General features: G+C 46.2%; 2 protein-coding genes across 6 annotated transcripts in view; one reads left to right on the forward strand and one right to left on the reverse strand.

Moving 5' to 3' along the window:
* The window catches only part of AAGAB (alpha and gamma adaptin binding protein), a 47840-nt gene extending 40054 nt beyond the window's left edge, over positions 1-7786 (forward strand). For all 3 annotated transcript variants that reach the window (XM_008518114.2, XM_070622972.1, XM_070622962.1), the window contains 4 exons: positions 324-420; positions 4733-4837; positions 5297-5346; positions 5996-7786. In XM_008518114.2, the coding sequence (XP_008516336.1) occupies positions 324-420; positions 4733-4837; positions 5297-5346; positions 5996-6073 (330 nt within the window). In that variant the 3' untranslated portion in view covers positions 6074-7786. The remainder of the gene's footprint in view (positions 1-323; positions 421-4732; positions 4838-5296; positions 5347-5995) is intronic.
* A 5475-nt stretch (positions 7787-13261) lies between these two features.
* The window catches only part of SMAD3 (SMAD family member 3), a 117031-nt gene continuing 111969 nt past the window's right edge, over positions 13262-18323 (reverse strand). For all 3 annotated transcript variants that reach the window (XM_008518113.2, XM_070622933.1, XM_070622942.1), the window contains exon 9: positions 13262-17849. In XM_008518113.2, coding sequence (XP_008516335.2) covers positions 17726-17849 — 124 coding nt within the window. In that variant the 3' untranslated portion in view covers positions 13262-17725. The remainder of the gene's footprint in view (positions 17850-18323) is intronic.

An 18323-nucleotide genomic window follows, 5' to 3' on the forward strand; every position in this document is an offset into this window, starting at 1 on the left:
CTGTTTGAGAGATGATCCTGTACCTTTTCACATTTTGAATAAAACATGGATTTTAAACAAAACAAACAAACAATATATTTTAATAGTCAATAGCAGAATCATCACACTTTCTAACTTTTCTTTGAGGGAAAATACACCTGAGTTAGTGAATTTGTAGCCTCTTATTTTTGGTGTGACATTGATCTTTCTTCCATCTCTCCTGTGTCTAGCTCCTATTGCTGCTTCTCTGAAGCCAAGCAGTGAGCAGAAATGTGAGCTTTTTTGGATTTATTTCTGAAGTCTCCTCCTATTAAATTATTGCTTGTGTATGTTTTCCTCAACAGCAGCCCCATTTGCAAGCAGCAAATAGGCCTGAATCCCTCTTGGATCATCTGGGTGGTGCATCGAGTACCGCAGACGCTCAGGGTGATAGCATTGTGGGTAAGTTCCTCCATGGCTGCCAAGGGACGGCTCTGTGGAACGTGGAATAGCCGGTGTATGCGGGCACAAATCATCCAGGGGAAACTGACTTTAAACACGGACAAGGGGAGAAAATTGATAGTGTGCCCCAAACGAATGTGAGCCTTGCGGATGGCTGTCAGAAAAAGGAGCGAGAATGAATACATAACAAATCTGTGGGTTCTGTTCCTCTCTCATTCTTTCAGCAGGATCTTAATTCAGATCATCTTAGCTAAAACAGAACCAGGCGGTGCAACAGCTTTCTCTCTCCATATTCCACAGGTTTTTCATAGTATTTAACAGTTGTCAGAATTGATGGTAATAAGAATAATACAACCTTAGAAGCCCCTTCACATCATTTTAAAGTTCTTTTGTATCCGCTTCCTCATTTGGTAATGAAGTTTGGCAGAGAAGTTAGTTTACGGAGATGAAGGTGAGGCCCAGAGCAGTTTAATAACTTGTCCAAGGGCATCTAACAAGAAGGTCCTGGAACTGAAACTAGAATCCAGACTGCTGTCCACAAGCCAGAGAGCCAGGAGTGTAGTTGACAGTAACTATAAATGTTCTTTTGTTGAGGACTACTGACATCTCTGTTTCCTCTTTACGCTGCAGAGGACTCATGTGGAGTCCTCTTTTTTTCCGATTATAAGATAGTCCATGTAGAAGACTCAAGACTAAGAAGAAAAAACTACATATAGTCTCTTTTCTCTAGTATATTCAACCTTGTCCACTCAATTGAATCTTTCCTGTTGGCTTTTAAGCCTGCTAGAGTCTCTGCCATGAAAACAAACCAGTAACCACACAGAAGGAGCTGTGGAAGACAAGAACTAACCCGCATAACGGGGAACAGTATTCTGACTGGATACCATAAGGCTGAACCAGGAAGGACTGACCGGAAGTACTGTACTCTGCTTAATAAATATGATTCTCACAGGGGTATGGGTTAGAAATTCTGAAATTATATATATTTTATATACATAATGGTTGAAAAAATAAGGAAATACAGGTAATGAGAGCCAGGTTTCTCACACTCAAGAGAAAGAAGTTACAAATGAGGAAAGGGGCAGGCTGGGATGAACAGTTTGGTACTGGACTGGACGGCATTAGTACGAACTCATGTTTTTTTAAAATACACTTAGAGCAATAGAGAAATACAGATGTGGGTATGCATGTGTTAGTATACATATATGTATTTCCCAGCTCTGTCCACTGGGAGGGCCTAGAAGCAACAATACTCCAGTGGCAATGGACAAACTTAGCACTTAGCTCTTGGTTTTTAGATACCATTCTCCAATAAGAGGTACCAGGGCTACTTGGAGAAGTGGTTGATGGCAGGGCTGGGGCAGGAAAAATGCAGGATGAACAGGGAGCATCTCATGGTGCCAGAAAGTAACGAAGCGCTCAAAAAAGAATGGGGACATGTGGAAAGGGCACTGGAACCAACCTGAAAGAGCTTGCAGTGGCTAAAGCTGGAGCAATTTGACCAGCAAAATAAATTAATATCATATCAGTCTATAACCCATGGAGTAAAATAAATATCCACAGATCCATACTAATGTAAGTAAATAATTGAGTAAATAACTGGGAAAGAAAGGGCTATTCTTCCTTACAGAAGAATTCCAATTAATAAATGTAGAAGGAATGAGGGAAATAGAATCTTCCTTAGCCACACACCACAGTAATAGTCATTGTAGGCAAGATCCACTGATGGATGTTACAATTAGTAGATGAAAGTTTGAGAAGAAACATGACATTTGCATGGTCTAAAAGTTTCTTTCCCGAGATATGTATTTATTACAAAGGGGGAAATAGTAACTTTACACTGGAGAAGCCAACTAAATGGTTAACATCACCATTCATAAGACATGTTGACGTCGCCTCCGCCCTGATGTGATATGCTGAAAGGATGCGTCTCTTCTGTGGTATTCTTGCCAAAGAGGCATGACTTCAGTCAAAGAAGAAAATGTCAGGCAATCCAAATTGAGGGACATTGTACAAAATAACTGACCAGTACTCTTCAAACGTGTCAAAGTCATGAAAGACGAGGAAAGACTAAGGAACTGTCGCAAATTGGAGAAGACTAAGGAGATTTGACAGCTAAATTCTGTGTACGATCCTGGAACAAGATATTAGTGGAGAAACTGATGACGTTTGGAGGAAGTCTGTAGTCTAGTTAATAGCTCTGTACCATTATTAACTTCTTGACATTTGTAATTGTACTTTGGTTATATAAGATGTTAACCTCAGGGGAAGGTGGGTGAAGGGCATATGGGAACTCTCTATACTATTTCTGCAACTTTTTTGTAAGACTAAAATTATTTCAGAATTAAAAAAAAAAAGACAAAACCAAACCAAAAAGTAAAACACTTCCTCAAGCTCACATTTCCCTCCTCTCTTTACTGAGCTTATTTCCATTCCTCACCTCCCATTCACTCCTCGACTCACTCTCATCTACCTTTTGCCCCATTTGCCACTAAACAGCTCACGAGTGACCTCGATGCCACCAAATCTGATAGATATTTTCCAGTCCTCATCTTGACCTCTTGGCAGCCTTCAATATTATGGATCAATCCCTTTTTGAAACATTTTCTCTTGACTCAGCCAACACATGTGGTTTTCTTCCCACTTCTCTGGTTATTCCTTCTCTTTCTTTGGTAGGTTCCCTTTCTTTACCAGCCTTTAAATATTTCCGTTCCTCAGGGCTCCATTTAAGCTCCTTTTCCAAATCTGTGTATAAGCAGGAAGTGACCCTGTCCATGTCCACAGTTCAATTACCACGTATGGCACAGAGAAATCACAAATTTCTCTCTCTATCCTGTATACCAACTGCCAGCATGACATGCTCATTGAACTAAAGCAAATTTATTAACCAAAATGCATTTTTAACACCAATTATCTGTATGGCATTGTTGTAGATGCAAAGAATTATGATTCTTGTCTTCAAGGAGCTTACCATGTAAAAAGGTAGAGACAGGCCTTGTAAGGTCATGGTTGAGATTTTTGGGCGTGGAGTCCTGGACAGCTAGGTCAAATCGTGGCTCTACCACTTGTGAGACAACCTTGAGTAAGTTATTTAGCCTCCGTGGGCCTTGATTTCCCCTTCTGTAAAAATAGGGGTAAAAAATCTTTCCTCACAACACTTGTGCAAAGATGAAATGGGATCATATAGGTTAAAGCACTCAGTGGTCAGGCGCAAAGTGAACTCTCTCTCTTACTGTAGTCTTATTTCTTATCATAATGGTGGGAGATGTCAGAGAACAAAGTAGCATATGACAGTGCCAAGATGGTTCCATAAACACGAAGTGTGGGACGAATTCTGAGGAAGGAGACCTGTGAGCTGTGACGGTCAGGGAAGACATCCTAGAGGTGGTCAGCCTGGAGTGGAGAATGAGTACAATTTCTTTATTTTTTTTATTTTAAAGATTGGCACCGGAGCTAACATCTGTTGCCAATCTTTTTTTTTTCCTCTTCTTCTTCTTCTCCCCAAAGCCCCCCAGTACATAATTGTATGTTCTAGCTGTGAGTGCCTCTGGTTGTGCTGTGTGGGATGCCACCTCAGCATGGCCTATGAGCCGTGCCATGTCCGCGCCCAGGATCCAAACTGGTAAAACCCTGGGCCGCTGAAGCGGAGCATGCAAACTTAACCACTCGGCCATGGGGCCGGCCCCTACAATTTCTGATTAAAAGCAAGTATTGATAAAGAGGCAGCATACTGAGGTAGAGACAGTAAAGGATCTGTAGTAAGAAAGTCGGAATTTAATTGAGCTCTACCTCTGACTAGCTGTAATTTTAGCTGAGCTCATTTTTAACCCAGGTTGCTCCATGTGTAAATTGCCCTATGGGAGTTGTCAGAGATGTGATGATATTTGCCGTACAGTGACTATGGTGTAAATTTCAGGCATTTATTGTTGAATCAGTGTACGTTGGTGCAGAGTGTGGCCTTTAGAGTTGGAAACACCTAAGTCTGAATCCAAGGTCACACTTACTAGCTGTGACCATGAGCAAGTCACTTCAACTCAGACCTCTAGTTTTCTCATCTCTAAAATGGAAACTGTATTCCTTGCCTCATTCAGTGTTGTGAGGATAAAATAAGTTACTGTTCCTTTTTGAGGACCCCCCAGCAGCCAAGCAGGGGGAAGCGCCATGAGCTGTAAAGCTGGTCCACATTGCATGCTCATTCAGCGGTGACTTTCATCAAAGCTAGGATTGTTTGCCTTAGGATTCTGTATATTTAGCACATATATAAATAATGATAAATAAATGTGATAAATAATGTGATGAATCCTTATTTCAGATCCCATGTTAGATCTGGATATTCAAGAATTAGCCAGTCTTACTACCGGTGGAGGAGATTTGGAGAATTTTGAAAGGCTATTTTCAAAGTTAAAGGAAATGAAAGGTAATCAGATCGATTGTGTCTAACATGCTCCGTATCGACGCTCCTCTGTTCTGTACGGTAGGGTTTTGTTTTGTAATGCTGATTGGATTCCATGCTCTGCTCTCAGCTGTCTTGAGAAACTTAGCTCCTGGGGGACTGTGCCATCCTCTGTTGGTAAAAATTCCCTGGGGGAAATTCTCCTCTCCCTCCCTTCTCTTTCCTCTTACCTTCCCTTCTCTTACCGCTCTCTGTTTCTTTCAGCGTGTCTCATTAACATGGAATCAGTAAGATTCCTACCAATTTACTCACATGATTCCCATCTGGAGAATTTGGAGCTTAAACTTCCTAACAGCTGTAATGCCTGCACCATGAGCATGTGTCTTTGAGACCCATCTCCCATCTTCTAGTGCTAGAACACCCATACCCTCCCAATTCTCCTGTGCTCTTAGATGAATTTCTTAAGATGTATTTTCCTCCTAGACAAGGCTGCGACGCTTCCTCATGAGCAAAGAAAGTTGCATGCAGAAAAGGTGAGATAATCCGTCAGGTATTTATTGAGGACGTACGAAAGGTCCAGTGCTGTTAGAATGATGTGTCACTCTTGTTTACTTCTGAAGCTCTTCGTGTGAACGTTTCAGTGGATATTATAACTAATTGAACATTTATACAATAGTAATATAGTTGCTGCAGTCAAACCCGGATTTTTCAAATGTGTGTTGAGTGACATAGAACTTTCATTCAGACTCAGGATGTTTACCTTCCTAACTATTGGGCTAGGAAACTCTTTGTTATTTTGTTTTGTTTTGTTATTACCAACGCAACACATGTTCTTGGCAGGAAATGTATATGGTTTATGGTATTCCATTGTGTGGACATGTCATAATTTATTTCTCTAGCTCCTTTTGGACATTTAGGTCATGTGCAGTTTTTGCTTCTATAAATAGTGAAGTTGTATATAGCCTTACACATCTCCTTTGTGTACAACTCTGATTATATCCTTAGTATAAATTTCTAGAAGTGGCAGTCCTGGGTCGGGGATTCAAGGGTTTTGATATATGTTGCCCCAAGGCTGGAGGGCAAGGTGTAGAATTTTAGGTCTTAATCAGTTCAAAGTATGATGCATAAAGCGAGCTGAAATTTAGCTGTGGCCTAAAATCTGTTGCATGCTTCTCTCCCCAGGTGGCTAAAGCATTCTGGATGGCCATTGGGGGAGACAGAGATGAAATTGAAGGCCTCTCATCTGATGAAGAACACTGAATTATTCACACTAGGGTTTGATTGACAAGATGCTAACTCTCTCCACCTGAGATGCTTCCCTGCTCAACCCGCTTGTGTCCTGCTGGACTTCCCATCATCATGTTGGCCACCTGACTTGTTCACAGGGTCCCCTTAATTCTAGTTTTCAGTAGGGGGTTAAGGAGAATTCTTTTCTTCCTCAGTATATTATAAAGGATTGAGGAGTATAATGACAATAAGGAGTAAGAATTTTTCAAATGGACTTTTTTGTTCTGGGAGCAGAAGTGAAATGAGGCTCAGAGGTCTGTGTGACTTGCCCAAGTTAAAGAAGAAGAACAGCACCAGGCCCTTCCTGGTCGACCTTTTAAGGAGCATCCCCTGCGTTCCCACCGGGTTACAGTGCGTCAGGAGCTGGCGCCCCCTCTCCTGGCTGTGCTGCAGCTGCAGATTTGATCTGTGCTGTGGATTAGGTGGGGCCAGAGTCAGTGGCCCTCACCTTAGTCTAGCTAAAAAAATGCTTCTGGGCATTTCAGTTGAAATACAGCATCTGAGCTCATGCTCAGAAGGATTGAGAAACCAGTGTGAATTTCTAGACTATGATAAATGAGGTAAAACTTCCATGCTCTGGTAGGGATAAAACAGCCCCCCTCCCAAGTCAGAGAGAGAGAGAGAGAGAGTGTGTGTGTGTGTGTGTGTGTGTGTGTAAGAGAGAGGGAGAAACTTGAGGAATTCCCTGTACGGGCCCTGGAAGCAGTGCTGAGATTTCTGCATTAGTGTTACTGTGAAGAAACTCGTCTTCCTTAGAGTTCGCCCCTGCTACTCCAGAGATCAGAGCTGTGTTGTCATCCTTGATACCCTCAGAACAAGGCCAGGTTCCCCGTCTCTCTCTGAAAACCAGAGATCGCTGCCCAAATAGTAACAGTAAGGAGCGGGCGAGGTGGGAGAGGATGTGACACGTCAGGCGGTGAATCCCTGAGCGCCTTGTGTGACTTCCGGGGCTGAGCGGGTCCGCCCCAGGGGAACTGGGAAACGCCACCAAAGGGAAAGTTTCCAAAGGAAGACTGGGAAATCCAGCAAATAAAACTCCTGTTTCTGTTTTTGTAGACACTTTGTAATGCATGTCATTAACCTTCGCTGTGTAGTCACTGCCGTGGCTTGAAACGGGCACAGGGCGGGATGGTGCCGGCACAGGCGCCAAGAACTGCTTCTGGCCTAGTGTGGGCTAGGAGCCCCTTACGCCAGTAGCAGAAGCAAGTTCCAGACCCCTCTGTGCACTGTCTTCTAAGCACTGCAGACCCTGAAACAGGTGGTGGAAGGAATGGAATGCTCCGGGTCCCAGCCAGAGCGACCGCGGGGAGGGAGTTTCCAGGGACTGGGCCATTCAGGAAGAGCCGTTCCGAGGAATGTTGGAGCCTGTCTTGCTCAGCGACTTTTTTCCCTTCCTTTTTTTTTTTTTTTTTTTTTTACTATTCTGAAAGTTTTTGAAACTATAGCTCACCACCGTTCCATCAGTGTCTCTCTGAGGTGCCTGCATTAGCTGTTGATTAGGAATGAAGGGCACTTGGCTCTGGGGTTGCAAAATGAAAGGTGGAACATGTTTTTCTTAAAACATGAAAGGCTTCAGAAAATACGTTAAGTCACATGGTTAGGGAAAACAGACTAGGAAAAGCTGTGGACTTGATTTTGTGAATTAAACAAAGCCAGATGATTAAAATGTGATTTATTTATAAAGTCCGCTCATGTGTATTATGATTTTCTTGTTTTTCAGTAGGGGATGTGTGTGGGGGAGGCCTTTGGATTAGGCATAAAGAGTGAATAATCGGAGAGTTTGTCAAACTCACTGTTTTGGAACCCACCATGCGTATGTATAACATCAGCTCATGTTTTCAAGATCTCCGCTCTGAGGATATTGGCCCCTTCTAGGGGACTTGTGGGATAAAAGTATCCAGTGGTATCTACTAAAGGCCCATGTTAAGAGGAGTGATCATGAGCTAATAGTGCAATAAAAGTTGCCATCTGTCTAAAGTGACCAGTCATTATGGACTGTCCATCTGGATTTAAAATGAGACAACTCTTTTTTTCCTTCAGCATTTCTCTGTGTATCACAGTGTCTGGCACATAGTAGGCTCTTAATTTTGGTTTGGATTCATATTTGATAGTATGATGACTATGATCACAAAGTTTGAAGGTCCATGAGTGGTGGAAGGTAGGGAGAGACAAGAATAAACTTTTTTCCCCCCTGAGAAAATCATGTGTTATGTAATAATTTTAGAGTGATGAAGACATAGATATTTTTATAATTTTAAAATATGTTATCCTGCCAGAGTATGAGAAGATTGACAGAACCAGTTTGCTTGCTCTCTATTTATAGAACTTGGCCACGTCTAATTCAGAGAAGCTGGAGATTCAGGGAAGCTAGACTTAGATGGCTGAGTAATATGGGATGTGGTTCAAGGACCATAGAGCATGTCAGGCCATTACTGCAAACTACTTACAACACGTGAAATGTGATCTATGGCTGACTTCATGTTCCTACTGTGGAGAGGTGGGGATGAACATTTTTGCCATAGCATGTCAGATTCCCTTAACCGTGGCCAGTCTCTTAACAATGGCCATCGAAGGAGCACATGGAGTGCCCCTTGCCCTGCCTTGGCCTGCCGTGGAAAACAGTCTTAGAAGAATCACTGTCTAAGGGTAAGATGAGAGCTCCGTGAACTATTCTGAGCTTGAGTGTCTGCTGATGCAAGGCTAAATTTAGCAAACATGTGTCTACTGGTCAGAGGTTCTGATTCATTGAACCTTCTGATTGATGGAGACTTCCAGAGAATGCTGTAACGAGTCAGAGTTGCCCTTCATCTCCCCCATTTGAAAATAGACATTTTAGCTATAGCATTCTGTCATTAAATACCAAATCTTATTAGAGGACCATAGGTGCAGAAAATGGAAAAAAATCTGGTCAAGTGTACCACCTTAGTACAGTATCGTTGGAAAACAACACCCTATTAACTTGCCCATAATTTGTATGTCTCATAGAAGTAGCACGCTGACTGTGCAGGGCAAAGCTCCAGTTTTGATTTGAATTCCACTTGGGGTTTAGTGTAGTAATCCATCCTTGCCCCTGTGGCATGTAAGCTCTTGCAGAAAGGGTCTTAGAACTAAGTTTCCTATTTGGGGCACTACCTGCGCCTGTTGGTGACATCAGAAGTCTTGCTCTTGGCGCAGATATCTTTATTCAGAGGTAAGTGTATACGTTACCGTTCCTCTAGTATAGGAAGTGTCTTGCTCGCTTCTGAGGTGTTTCTCTGGTTTGCAGAAGGAAGAATTAAGAAGAGGTCATAGGACCAGCATGGGTCTTTTGTTGGAGCACTACTGACCCCATTCCAGCTCTTATTGGTTTATGGTCTACTTTGTTTCTTATTGGAAAAGTATTGATTCAAAACCTATGGGAATAAACAATTTTTTTCCTCTGAAACACTTTCATATCTGTGTGTATCTGTTGATAGACTCAAATGCTGCCTCCGCACAACTACAAATCTGGGAGGCACGACAAGGTCACAAAACCAACCTCCCTGGTTCTCTTCTGTGAAGGATGTGACCAGTCAATGCCTCTCCCCTTTCCCTTATCAACCAGTGGCTTCAGTGCCACAAAAATGTGGGCTCAGTGAGGCCTGGGCTGGGAACTTTATGGAAACAGCCACGTAACTGAGGAGAGAGAAGATTCTCTTCATTTGAAGCCCAAGGACACGTTCTCTATCAATACTGCTGCTCCAGGAAATTCTCAGGAAGTCGTTAATGGTGTTAGGAGGCCTCAAAGTTAAAGTTGAGACAAAGCAACTGTAACCTGTTCCTTCACCCTGGTGAGAGCTGAAACAGGGACTCAGGATCCAGCCAACACTGGTGGGGAACCTTCTGATGCCAGACTGCGCCAGGTATGGCAGAGGCTGCAGACTTGGGTAAGATGCAGGTTCTCTTCCTTAGGAGCTCATTGTCCAACTCAGGTGGGTGTAGGGGGCGAGCAAGACAAGGCCACAAAAGGTAGGGTGCCGGGCAGGATGTGAAGCGTGCCATGCCCAGCCTTAATTGCCAAGGGATTGAGCAGAGTAGGGTGGGAAGAGCATAAAGTACATCTTGGAGCACCGGTTCTCTAACTTGAGCCCACATCAGAATCGCCTGGAGGGCCCCACGCCAGGGTTTCTGGTTCAGGAGGTGGGGCCTGTGAACGTGCGTTTCTAATGTCCCAGGCAACAACTGATGCTGCTGACCTGGGACTAACCATTGACTTAGAGGAAGTGAGGCTTGAATTGAGCTATAAGGATGAGAGCTTGGGCAGACAGACGGGTGGAGGCAGCACGATTCTTAGTGATCAAAGGTATGGAGATAAACAAGGGGTTATGTTGGGAAAACCTAGTAGTCCAGTTAGAGAAATGGTGGTAGATAAGGATGGAGTGATGGTGGAGACAACCCTGAAGTACCACTTTGTGGAGCCTGTACCTACTCTGGGGGTAATCGAGGAGCTAAGGGGTTTAGAGCAGAAAAGACATCTAACCATAATTACATTCCAGGGAAATCTAGCAGTAGTATTAGACAAGGCCAGCTGATTAACACTGCCTGGCCAGCTGTGTTGAGAGGGATTTTGAGGCTAAGAGTGGACCCAGCACTATGATGAGTGGTTTTCACCCTGGATAGAGAAATAGAGAATGATGGTGATTCTCCCCTGTATTTGCCGTCTCTGGACTAGAGGGAGACAAATTAGGATACTGGAAAGGCTGTGATAAAGGGTAATCGGGAACTATATTTTGTTGGCATTCCTTCATATATAAGGACTTACTATTGGATGGCACAGTGGAAATTGATGCAAAAGATTGTAAGGTAGAATCTACTAGATATGGGCAGTAATTGATTGATTTATTCAGCAAAAGTATGTGATGGCCAAAAGCAGCTGGGCCCGTTAAGAAGACGTAAATCCTGCTTTCAAGGAACTCAGCCTAGAGGAGAGAGACACAGTTATCACACAGTTGAGGAGACTGTGGCGATAGAGGGATTCACAGAAGGCTTCTGGAGGAGATGCCAGAACCGAGCCTCAAAGCATTAGTGAAAGTCAGCCAGGTGAACTGGCAGTGTGTGGCAGAAAGGCCAGGGCAGCAGGTGCAGACTGGGGAGGGAGGAGTCGACATTCAAGCAGAGTAGTCATGGAGACAACTATGAGATGTGAGGAACTCCCCATACGTTGCTGGGTTGCAGAGAGCTAGACAAGGGCCAGATGGTAACGGTCAAGTGGTCCACGTTAAGGACCTTAGAATTTGTGCTGTGGACTGGGGGACCACCTGAGGTCAGGCAGCTCGTGGAGGCAGTGTGGATGATGCATTTATGGGAGAGCAGGCCAGAGGCTAGGACAGTGGTTAGGAAGCTGGTGCAGCTGTCCAGGTGCCCAAGGACCTGAATTGCAGGGCAGCGAGAGTGGAGACAACGGACAGATGGGACAGAGGTGAGGGAGTGGTGGACAACTGTGACTTCTGTAGCTGTAGGGTGTGTACATTGTTGAGGCAAAAATGGGGCTGAAGGCCAGAGGAGAGGAAGATTTAATAAAGGCAATGGTGAATTTTTTTCTTTTTGATAGGAAGACTGGCCCTGAGCTAACATCTGTGCCCATCTTCCTCTATTTTGTATGTGGGACGCCACCACAGCATGGCTTGAGTGGTGTAGGGCCATACCTGGGATCCGAACCCAGGAACCCAGGCTGCTGAAGTGGAGCTTGCTGAACTCAACCACTGTGCTACCAGGCCACCCCATAAATCCTGTTTTTTAAATTGTGAGTTTGAGGTACCTGTGGCACATCCCCGTACAGTAGCCAGCAGGCTGCCGGATACTTGTCTAAAGCTTGCGATTGGTATCTGGGCTGTAAATACTGTTTTGGGAGTCATTAGCATTTATGTGGTTTGAAATCCTGCGGGTAGATGAGCTCATTCAGGGAGGAATGTCAAGAGTACGTGTGGTGGTCTAGGATCACCACCCAGAAGGAGCAGGCAGCAGGAGCAGCTTGCGTGAGAGGGCCAGGGAGAACCGGCATGTTCAGGAAGCAGGGCCTTGGCAAAGGGGAGGTTTGATCCACCAGGGCAGCTGCAGCAGAGGTGATGGAGAGCAAGGAAAAGAATGCAGCAAGCTGCTCAGGAGTCGGAGAATGGGGGAGAGGCTACAGATAAACACTGGGAGTCGGAGAAGGGAGCCTGCTCAAGTGAGGTGGAAGATGATTCGGTCTGGGGGTGTTATGTCTTAGATCACGTTTAACAAGCAGCTGGAATTTAAAGTCGTGGAGCTCAAGGAATAGGTTGGCTTAGAGGTGCAGATCTGAGTCTTGTGCTGAGAAATACAGACAAGATAAAACCTTGGGGAAAGTTGCTTGGGGGGCAGGAGGGTAAAAATAGCTAAGAAGAATCACCAAGGTAGGAACTGGACACAGTTCCCGGAGGCCCACAGGTGCCGTGCCCGTGACACCTGCCTCCCTCCCGTGCCCGTCCGGGAGGTGTCTGGACTCCAGGGAGGTCCTTGGAAGGAAGACTGCTATAGAGCAGCCCAGCTAACAGACTGTTCCAGCCCCATTCTGCCCTCCTCCTTCCCCTAATTCTGTTTATTCATTCTAATCATCCCGTTTCTCAATCCACATTGGTGTAAGATTTAGCCAAGGAAACAATGTTGAAGTCCTTCGCCTTGGGAGTTTTGAATTTAAAATGAGTTTTCACAGGAGCTAACAAAGTCATCTGAGCTGGAAAGTGTGGAAACCTACTTATTTATGAATTTCAAGCTGCCCCTGTGCCTGTGGGATGATGGGTCTGGTGGCATCCTGAAGGTCCAGGGCCTTCAAGTACAGGGGAAGTGAATGCACAATGACCAGGCACAGACGGTATCGAAGGGACTCATGTGGAGCTTAGGTGTGGGGAGTGAGCAAGCGAGATGCAGCCACTGCCAGACTGCTGACCTTTGCTCAGCTGACCCAGGGGCTCCTGCTTTCACTGAAGGACTGGCTTCCAGTGCGCGCTGCCCCTGGTGAGCGAATGAGGGAGGGGGGGCAGGTCTCAGAGGAGGCCGTGGCATCCTTCGTCCAAGTGCGCTTGGGCTCAGAGAGAGTTTCCTCTGGTGCCCAAATTCCAAAGGCCCTGGGACCCCGCGGGGCTCCCTTTTAACCTTCTCCCCACTCAGACATGGCAGCAATAATCAGACTGAGCTCCTGGCACAGGAGCTTTTCAATGATAAGTTTATTAGAAGGGCACTTACAGGGGGAAGAGAAGGAGAGAGGGGACACAAATCTTTAACAATAGGGGTACAATGCTTAAACGGGTGCTCTGCTCTTAAGATACAAAAGTTAGAAAAATCTAAAACACTATAAATACATACATGCTTTTTACAAAGGTATTAAAAGGTCAGGCTGGCTGAGAAGTGAAGGGAACCAACATCCTCCACGTTCCAGACCCCCCCTGGAACACACACCAAAACACGCTTCCCGAACAGGATGGCCGGGCTGCGAGAGCAGCAGTGAGGGCGAGGGGAGGCAGCTCCATCCGTCCATGCAAGGTCCTCACCCTCAGGAAGGGAGCGCTGCCTGGTTCAGAGGACCCCGTGGAAGGGCGTCTCTCTGACTCACAGCTGCCTGTTTTTACACGCCACTGTGAGTTTGGCCAGCCTGGGTTGGTTTCTGGATGCTGAGCCAAAAAGCCACTGTACCCTCAACCAGCATTCTCTTCCCAGCCACTGTCCGTGGGAGGAGACCTTTCCAACTTTCTTCAAAAAATTAAATAGTTATGTCTTGAATGGTTTTAAGAAATTATTACATAAATATAAAAACACCAGAATGCTAGAGTGTACATTACTTCAGCATAAAAAAAAATCAATTACAGAATCACTGAGAGAACATCTCGATCCAGTTTACACGATAGCCGAGTTTTTTAATCTGATAGCTGTGTTTCTGAAAAGTTGCCTGTATAGCAAGTCATTCCCCACTCACTCCTTCCAAACCAGAGACGCCTCGCCTTTTTCGATCCATGTCCCTTTGTGTACATTGTTCTGCTTTCCCACCCACTTGAGGAGTAGTTGATACTCCTTAAAAGACTGTTACTTGAAGGCGTTCTAGAAGGGAACACTTATACCACACAAAGAAAAATGGTACAACATAGCTGTGTTGAGGTTTTTTCCCTAGATTTGGGGAAAACTCGCAACTCTGCCACTTAAAGTCACACAGTAAGACACAGGGTCCGGAACTAAACTCGTGCCCTCTCTCGCTCCTGGTAACCCCCGTGGTTAACAGTCCCACGAAAAGCATGCAGATTCCTTTCCCTCGCTTTCCTTTTAAGGAGTACGAGAGGGGTCTAACGTGAGCTCCGGCCCAGCAGAAACCATCATGGAGCCTCCAAAAGGGCAGCTCGAGGCTCAGAATGAAATCAGATCCCCGCCTTCTCCCCAGACTACGCGCACACATGCACGACAGGCACACGTTACTTAAAGAAAACCTTTTTCTGTGGTTTGAGTAAAAGCATTTAGCCCTGGAATATGTCCAAACTCTAGGAAGCCAAGGGGAGATGGAGAAAAACAAACTAAGCACGAGATATGTGCTACAGCTCATTCCAATACATTAACAAGGATTTAAAAAAATAATCACCACGGTCAATAAAAAAATACAACCCCGACAACATAAGGACAATGGAGAAGTCTGCCAGCAGCCTTGCCCTCATGTGTATTCTTCCCAGATAAGAGTCAAAGTCCCCGCTCCTGACTCTCGGCTTGTCTCAAAATGTCAGACCTACAGCCTGCCAGGAAGGTGGCCAACTGAGATGACGTTCCAGCTCAGGCCTGTAACCCGAACCCGCTGGGGCAGCTACCTAGGTTAGGGCTGGAAGGATCTAAGTTACTAAATAGAGTTAGGGAGGGGGAGGGGAGAGGAAGGGAATCGAGGTTGGCTCCCGGGGCGGCACTGGGGCCGGGACCTGGCCCGTGCTAGCTGCTCTTGGGTCAGTGTCAGCACAAGCCACAAGGCGAAGGGGCCTGGCGGGGAGCCTGGGCCGGGGGAACAGCGCACGGAGTGTAGCTGGACAACTACACTTAAAACTGCTCTCCAGCGCCTACTGTCACCCCTCTAGAGCCGCCCTTGTTTCCTTATGCCCCTTTCAAGTGTCCTTTAAAAAGCTTTAATGTATAAATGCCTTTCATACAACAGGATTTTAAAACTAGTTTTGTGACTTAAAGAAAGGACACTGATATCACTCATGCCCCAAGGCGCCCGCACTGCCTCTCTGATGGGAGTGGCACCAGGTCTGAACCTTTAGGTGTGACCGAATTTATTTTCAGTGGTGCCAAAGGTGGGCCTACCTACATTTTCCTCATCCATCCTCCTCCAGCAGTCTAGTCTATAAAGAAAAAGGGCCAAGTAAGTAGCTTTTGGAAAAAACACAAAATTCAAACTTCCCACTTCCTAGAAGTAGCCTTCCGCTCTGAGCACTGAGGGTTCTAAGACACCATCCGAACATAGCAGGACGTGACCGCTGGATCACCAAAATGGGGCTGTACCTGAAGCCAGTTCCCAAGTACCTGGAAGACGGCTGTGTGCCACAGGAAGCCCACCTTGGGGAGCATGTAGCAGGTGGAGAATGCAGGCCCTCTGAGACCACTGCCCAATGCTTTTAGGAGGGGCACCATGACTGCTCCAGCAGAGGCCGAAAGGGAACAATTCATACCACGACTGAGACCTGACGGGGAGCAGGAATGCACACCCAGGAGGTTCAGGCAGCCTCCTGTGCCTGTGAGCAGCAATCCACAGATCATTTCATCCCAGGCAAAAGCTTCAGCCTTGCAGTATTTCACCATCTCAGGCGGAGTGAGGGGTTCTGCGTTGTCTCTGGGTTCTGTGTCAGCAGTCCTGCAAGAAGACTAGCACAGGGCGGTCAAGGTGCTCTTCCCGTCCTCCTGTGTCCTCAGGAGGCTTGGCAAGCAGCTCTCCTACCTAGACACCTCCAGGCTAGAGCTTCAGCAGTGTAGGATCCTGCCAGTGAGGCACCAGGACGCCCCCAACATCTCCATATAGCATCAGAAATGTCATCACATTTGAGGTTTATACCTGCCCAAAGTATCCACTTTCATCACCTGGAATAAGACAGGACTTCCATAGGAAATCCCTTTCTTTTTCCTGGCAGAAATCCATGACAAAATATGGAATAAGTCATTTCACACAAAAAACAGCAGCAAAGAATAAAGTACCAATTGCAAGTGGCAATTCTGTCTGCTGTATTCTGCAAAAGGCCAAAGGCGAGGGCTCTGATTTTTTTTTCCAGTTGAAATAATTTATAAGAGTTATCTCACTAACTGCCACTGGGAACAGTACTTATTACACGACAGGCCCGCTATAGTTGTTGCTGAATATCCTCTACTGTGAGCCAGATAATTTCGGATCCCAGGGGGAAGATGACAGGGCTCTCTGCACCAAGCCTGCAATTTTCAAAGGTGTAAAAAATTTTCAATAGCCCTTTTCCTTTGCCTATGTTGGCCTGAGATTTTTCCCTTCTGGTGAATTTGCTTCATAATTTCAGCTTCCAAGAGTGCTGGCAGGTGTCTTCTCAACAAAACCTGGAAAAGCTTCACCTCGGGAGGGCAGTTGCTGGGTCCCACTCTGGTTTCCCAGTCAATGCGCCAAGCCAGGATTTTTTTGTTTTTAATATAAAACAAACATTTAAAAGAGCATGTGATAAAGTCCATTTAATTAATGCAACTGACTACGTAAACCAATATAGCCGAATGCATGAGAAACAGGGTGAGGTCTCGCAGACACCTGGAGACCCTGCGATGCGGTGCCGCCCTAGCCCAAACACCCTCACGTGGCAGCTGCCTCCTGCTTCATGTGACTATTTCACGTCATTCAAATCTCTCTGAGATTAACGTGATAATATAAACTACACTGTATACACACTGAGCCTCAGCAGATGCTTCCAACTGTTCAAAGTGAGAAAGGACAAACTTAAGAGTGTTTTTAAAGGGGTGTCGCTCACCAGCTTTTCCCCACTGTCCCCGTGTGCACATTCTGAACACACCACTCACACCAGTCAGGATACTCTGAGAAGGGAGGAGAGAGACGAGCCCCCTCCCTACCCCACCACGTCAGTCCGGCTCCGGGGTGCAGGGTGCGGGTGTGTGGGACGGCCGGGGCTCGGGAATGTTCGGTTGAAGAGGCTGTTCTCAAAAGCGCCAGAGTGCTGGGCATGAGGTTTGCTCAAACCCCTAGAGGCTGTTACCCGCCTAAAACACTCCAGGTGAATTCACACTCCGCTCCTGAACAGAGCGCCATCTCCTGCTGGACAGTGACATCCCAGTTGCTGTCATTAAAAAAGAAGAGGGCTGGGGGGAGGGGACAGATGGCGAAATACTACCTGTTTGCTCCAGACACCAGAGCAGAAGCCATTTCTTGCCCTTCCAACTGGGGCCAAAGGGCCAAGGTGTTCAGCAGACATAGCTGTTCATAAACTCCATCTCTGAGTTTGCTTCTGTATTTTGGAAAACAGGTTGGTGCCGCTTTGGTTGAGGGAGAAAAATTTCTTCTTCCTTGATGACAGTGAGTTGCGTTCTGATTTTCTCCACCTCCTACTTGGCCATTTTCCCCAACCCGCCCTCCCCCACCCTCCCCCTTCACACCCAATGTCTCTAAGACACGCTGGAACAGCGGATACTTGGGGAGCCCATCTGGGTGAGGACCTTGTCAAGCCACTGCAAAGGCCCATTCAGGTGCAGCTCGATCCAGCAGGGGGTGCTGGTCACTGTCTGTCTCCTGCAAGACACAGGAAAATAGGTGGGTGGGGGACTTAAAAAATGTCCAGAAGAACACATAGACAAGTAAGAACACCTTTTCCTGCTTTGGTGACAGTTGTCTTCTCAGAGCCAAAGAGCGGTCTCCTGCCTTGCTAGATCCGGCCCCAGAGGAGGTGCCAGGCTGAACTCCTCCAATCAGGAAGAGCTTTGAGTAAGGCAGGTTCTCCCGCGGGGAAGGAGGTGGCCCTCAAAGAATTAAACATGTAATGCAAATTCCAGGTAGCCCAGAGGCCCACCGGTTGCCGTGATCAGCCCCCCGACGGAGACCCTCCGGCCTGAGCAAAGGTCTCCCTGGATCCTGTCCGTCCCGAGCGGCACCTACAGCTCCCCCCTCCAGCCCCGGGCCGGCCCCAGCAGCCCGCGATGACGCGTGTCTGTCTGATCGAGGGGTGTTTTTTACAAAGCGCCGACAGAGTCCACATGCCGTCGGTTC

The sequence above is a fragment of the Equus przewalskii genome, chromosome 1 (genome assembly GCF_037783145.1).
Source record: "Equus przewalskii isolate Varuska chromosome 1, EquPr2, whole genome shotgun sequence".
Lineage (NCBI taxonomy): Eukaryota > Metazoa > Chordata > Mammalia > Perissodactyla > Equidae > Equus > Equus przewalskii.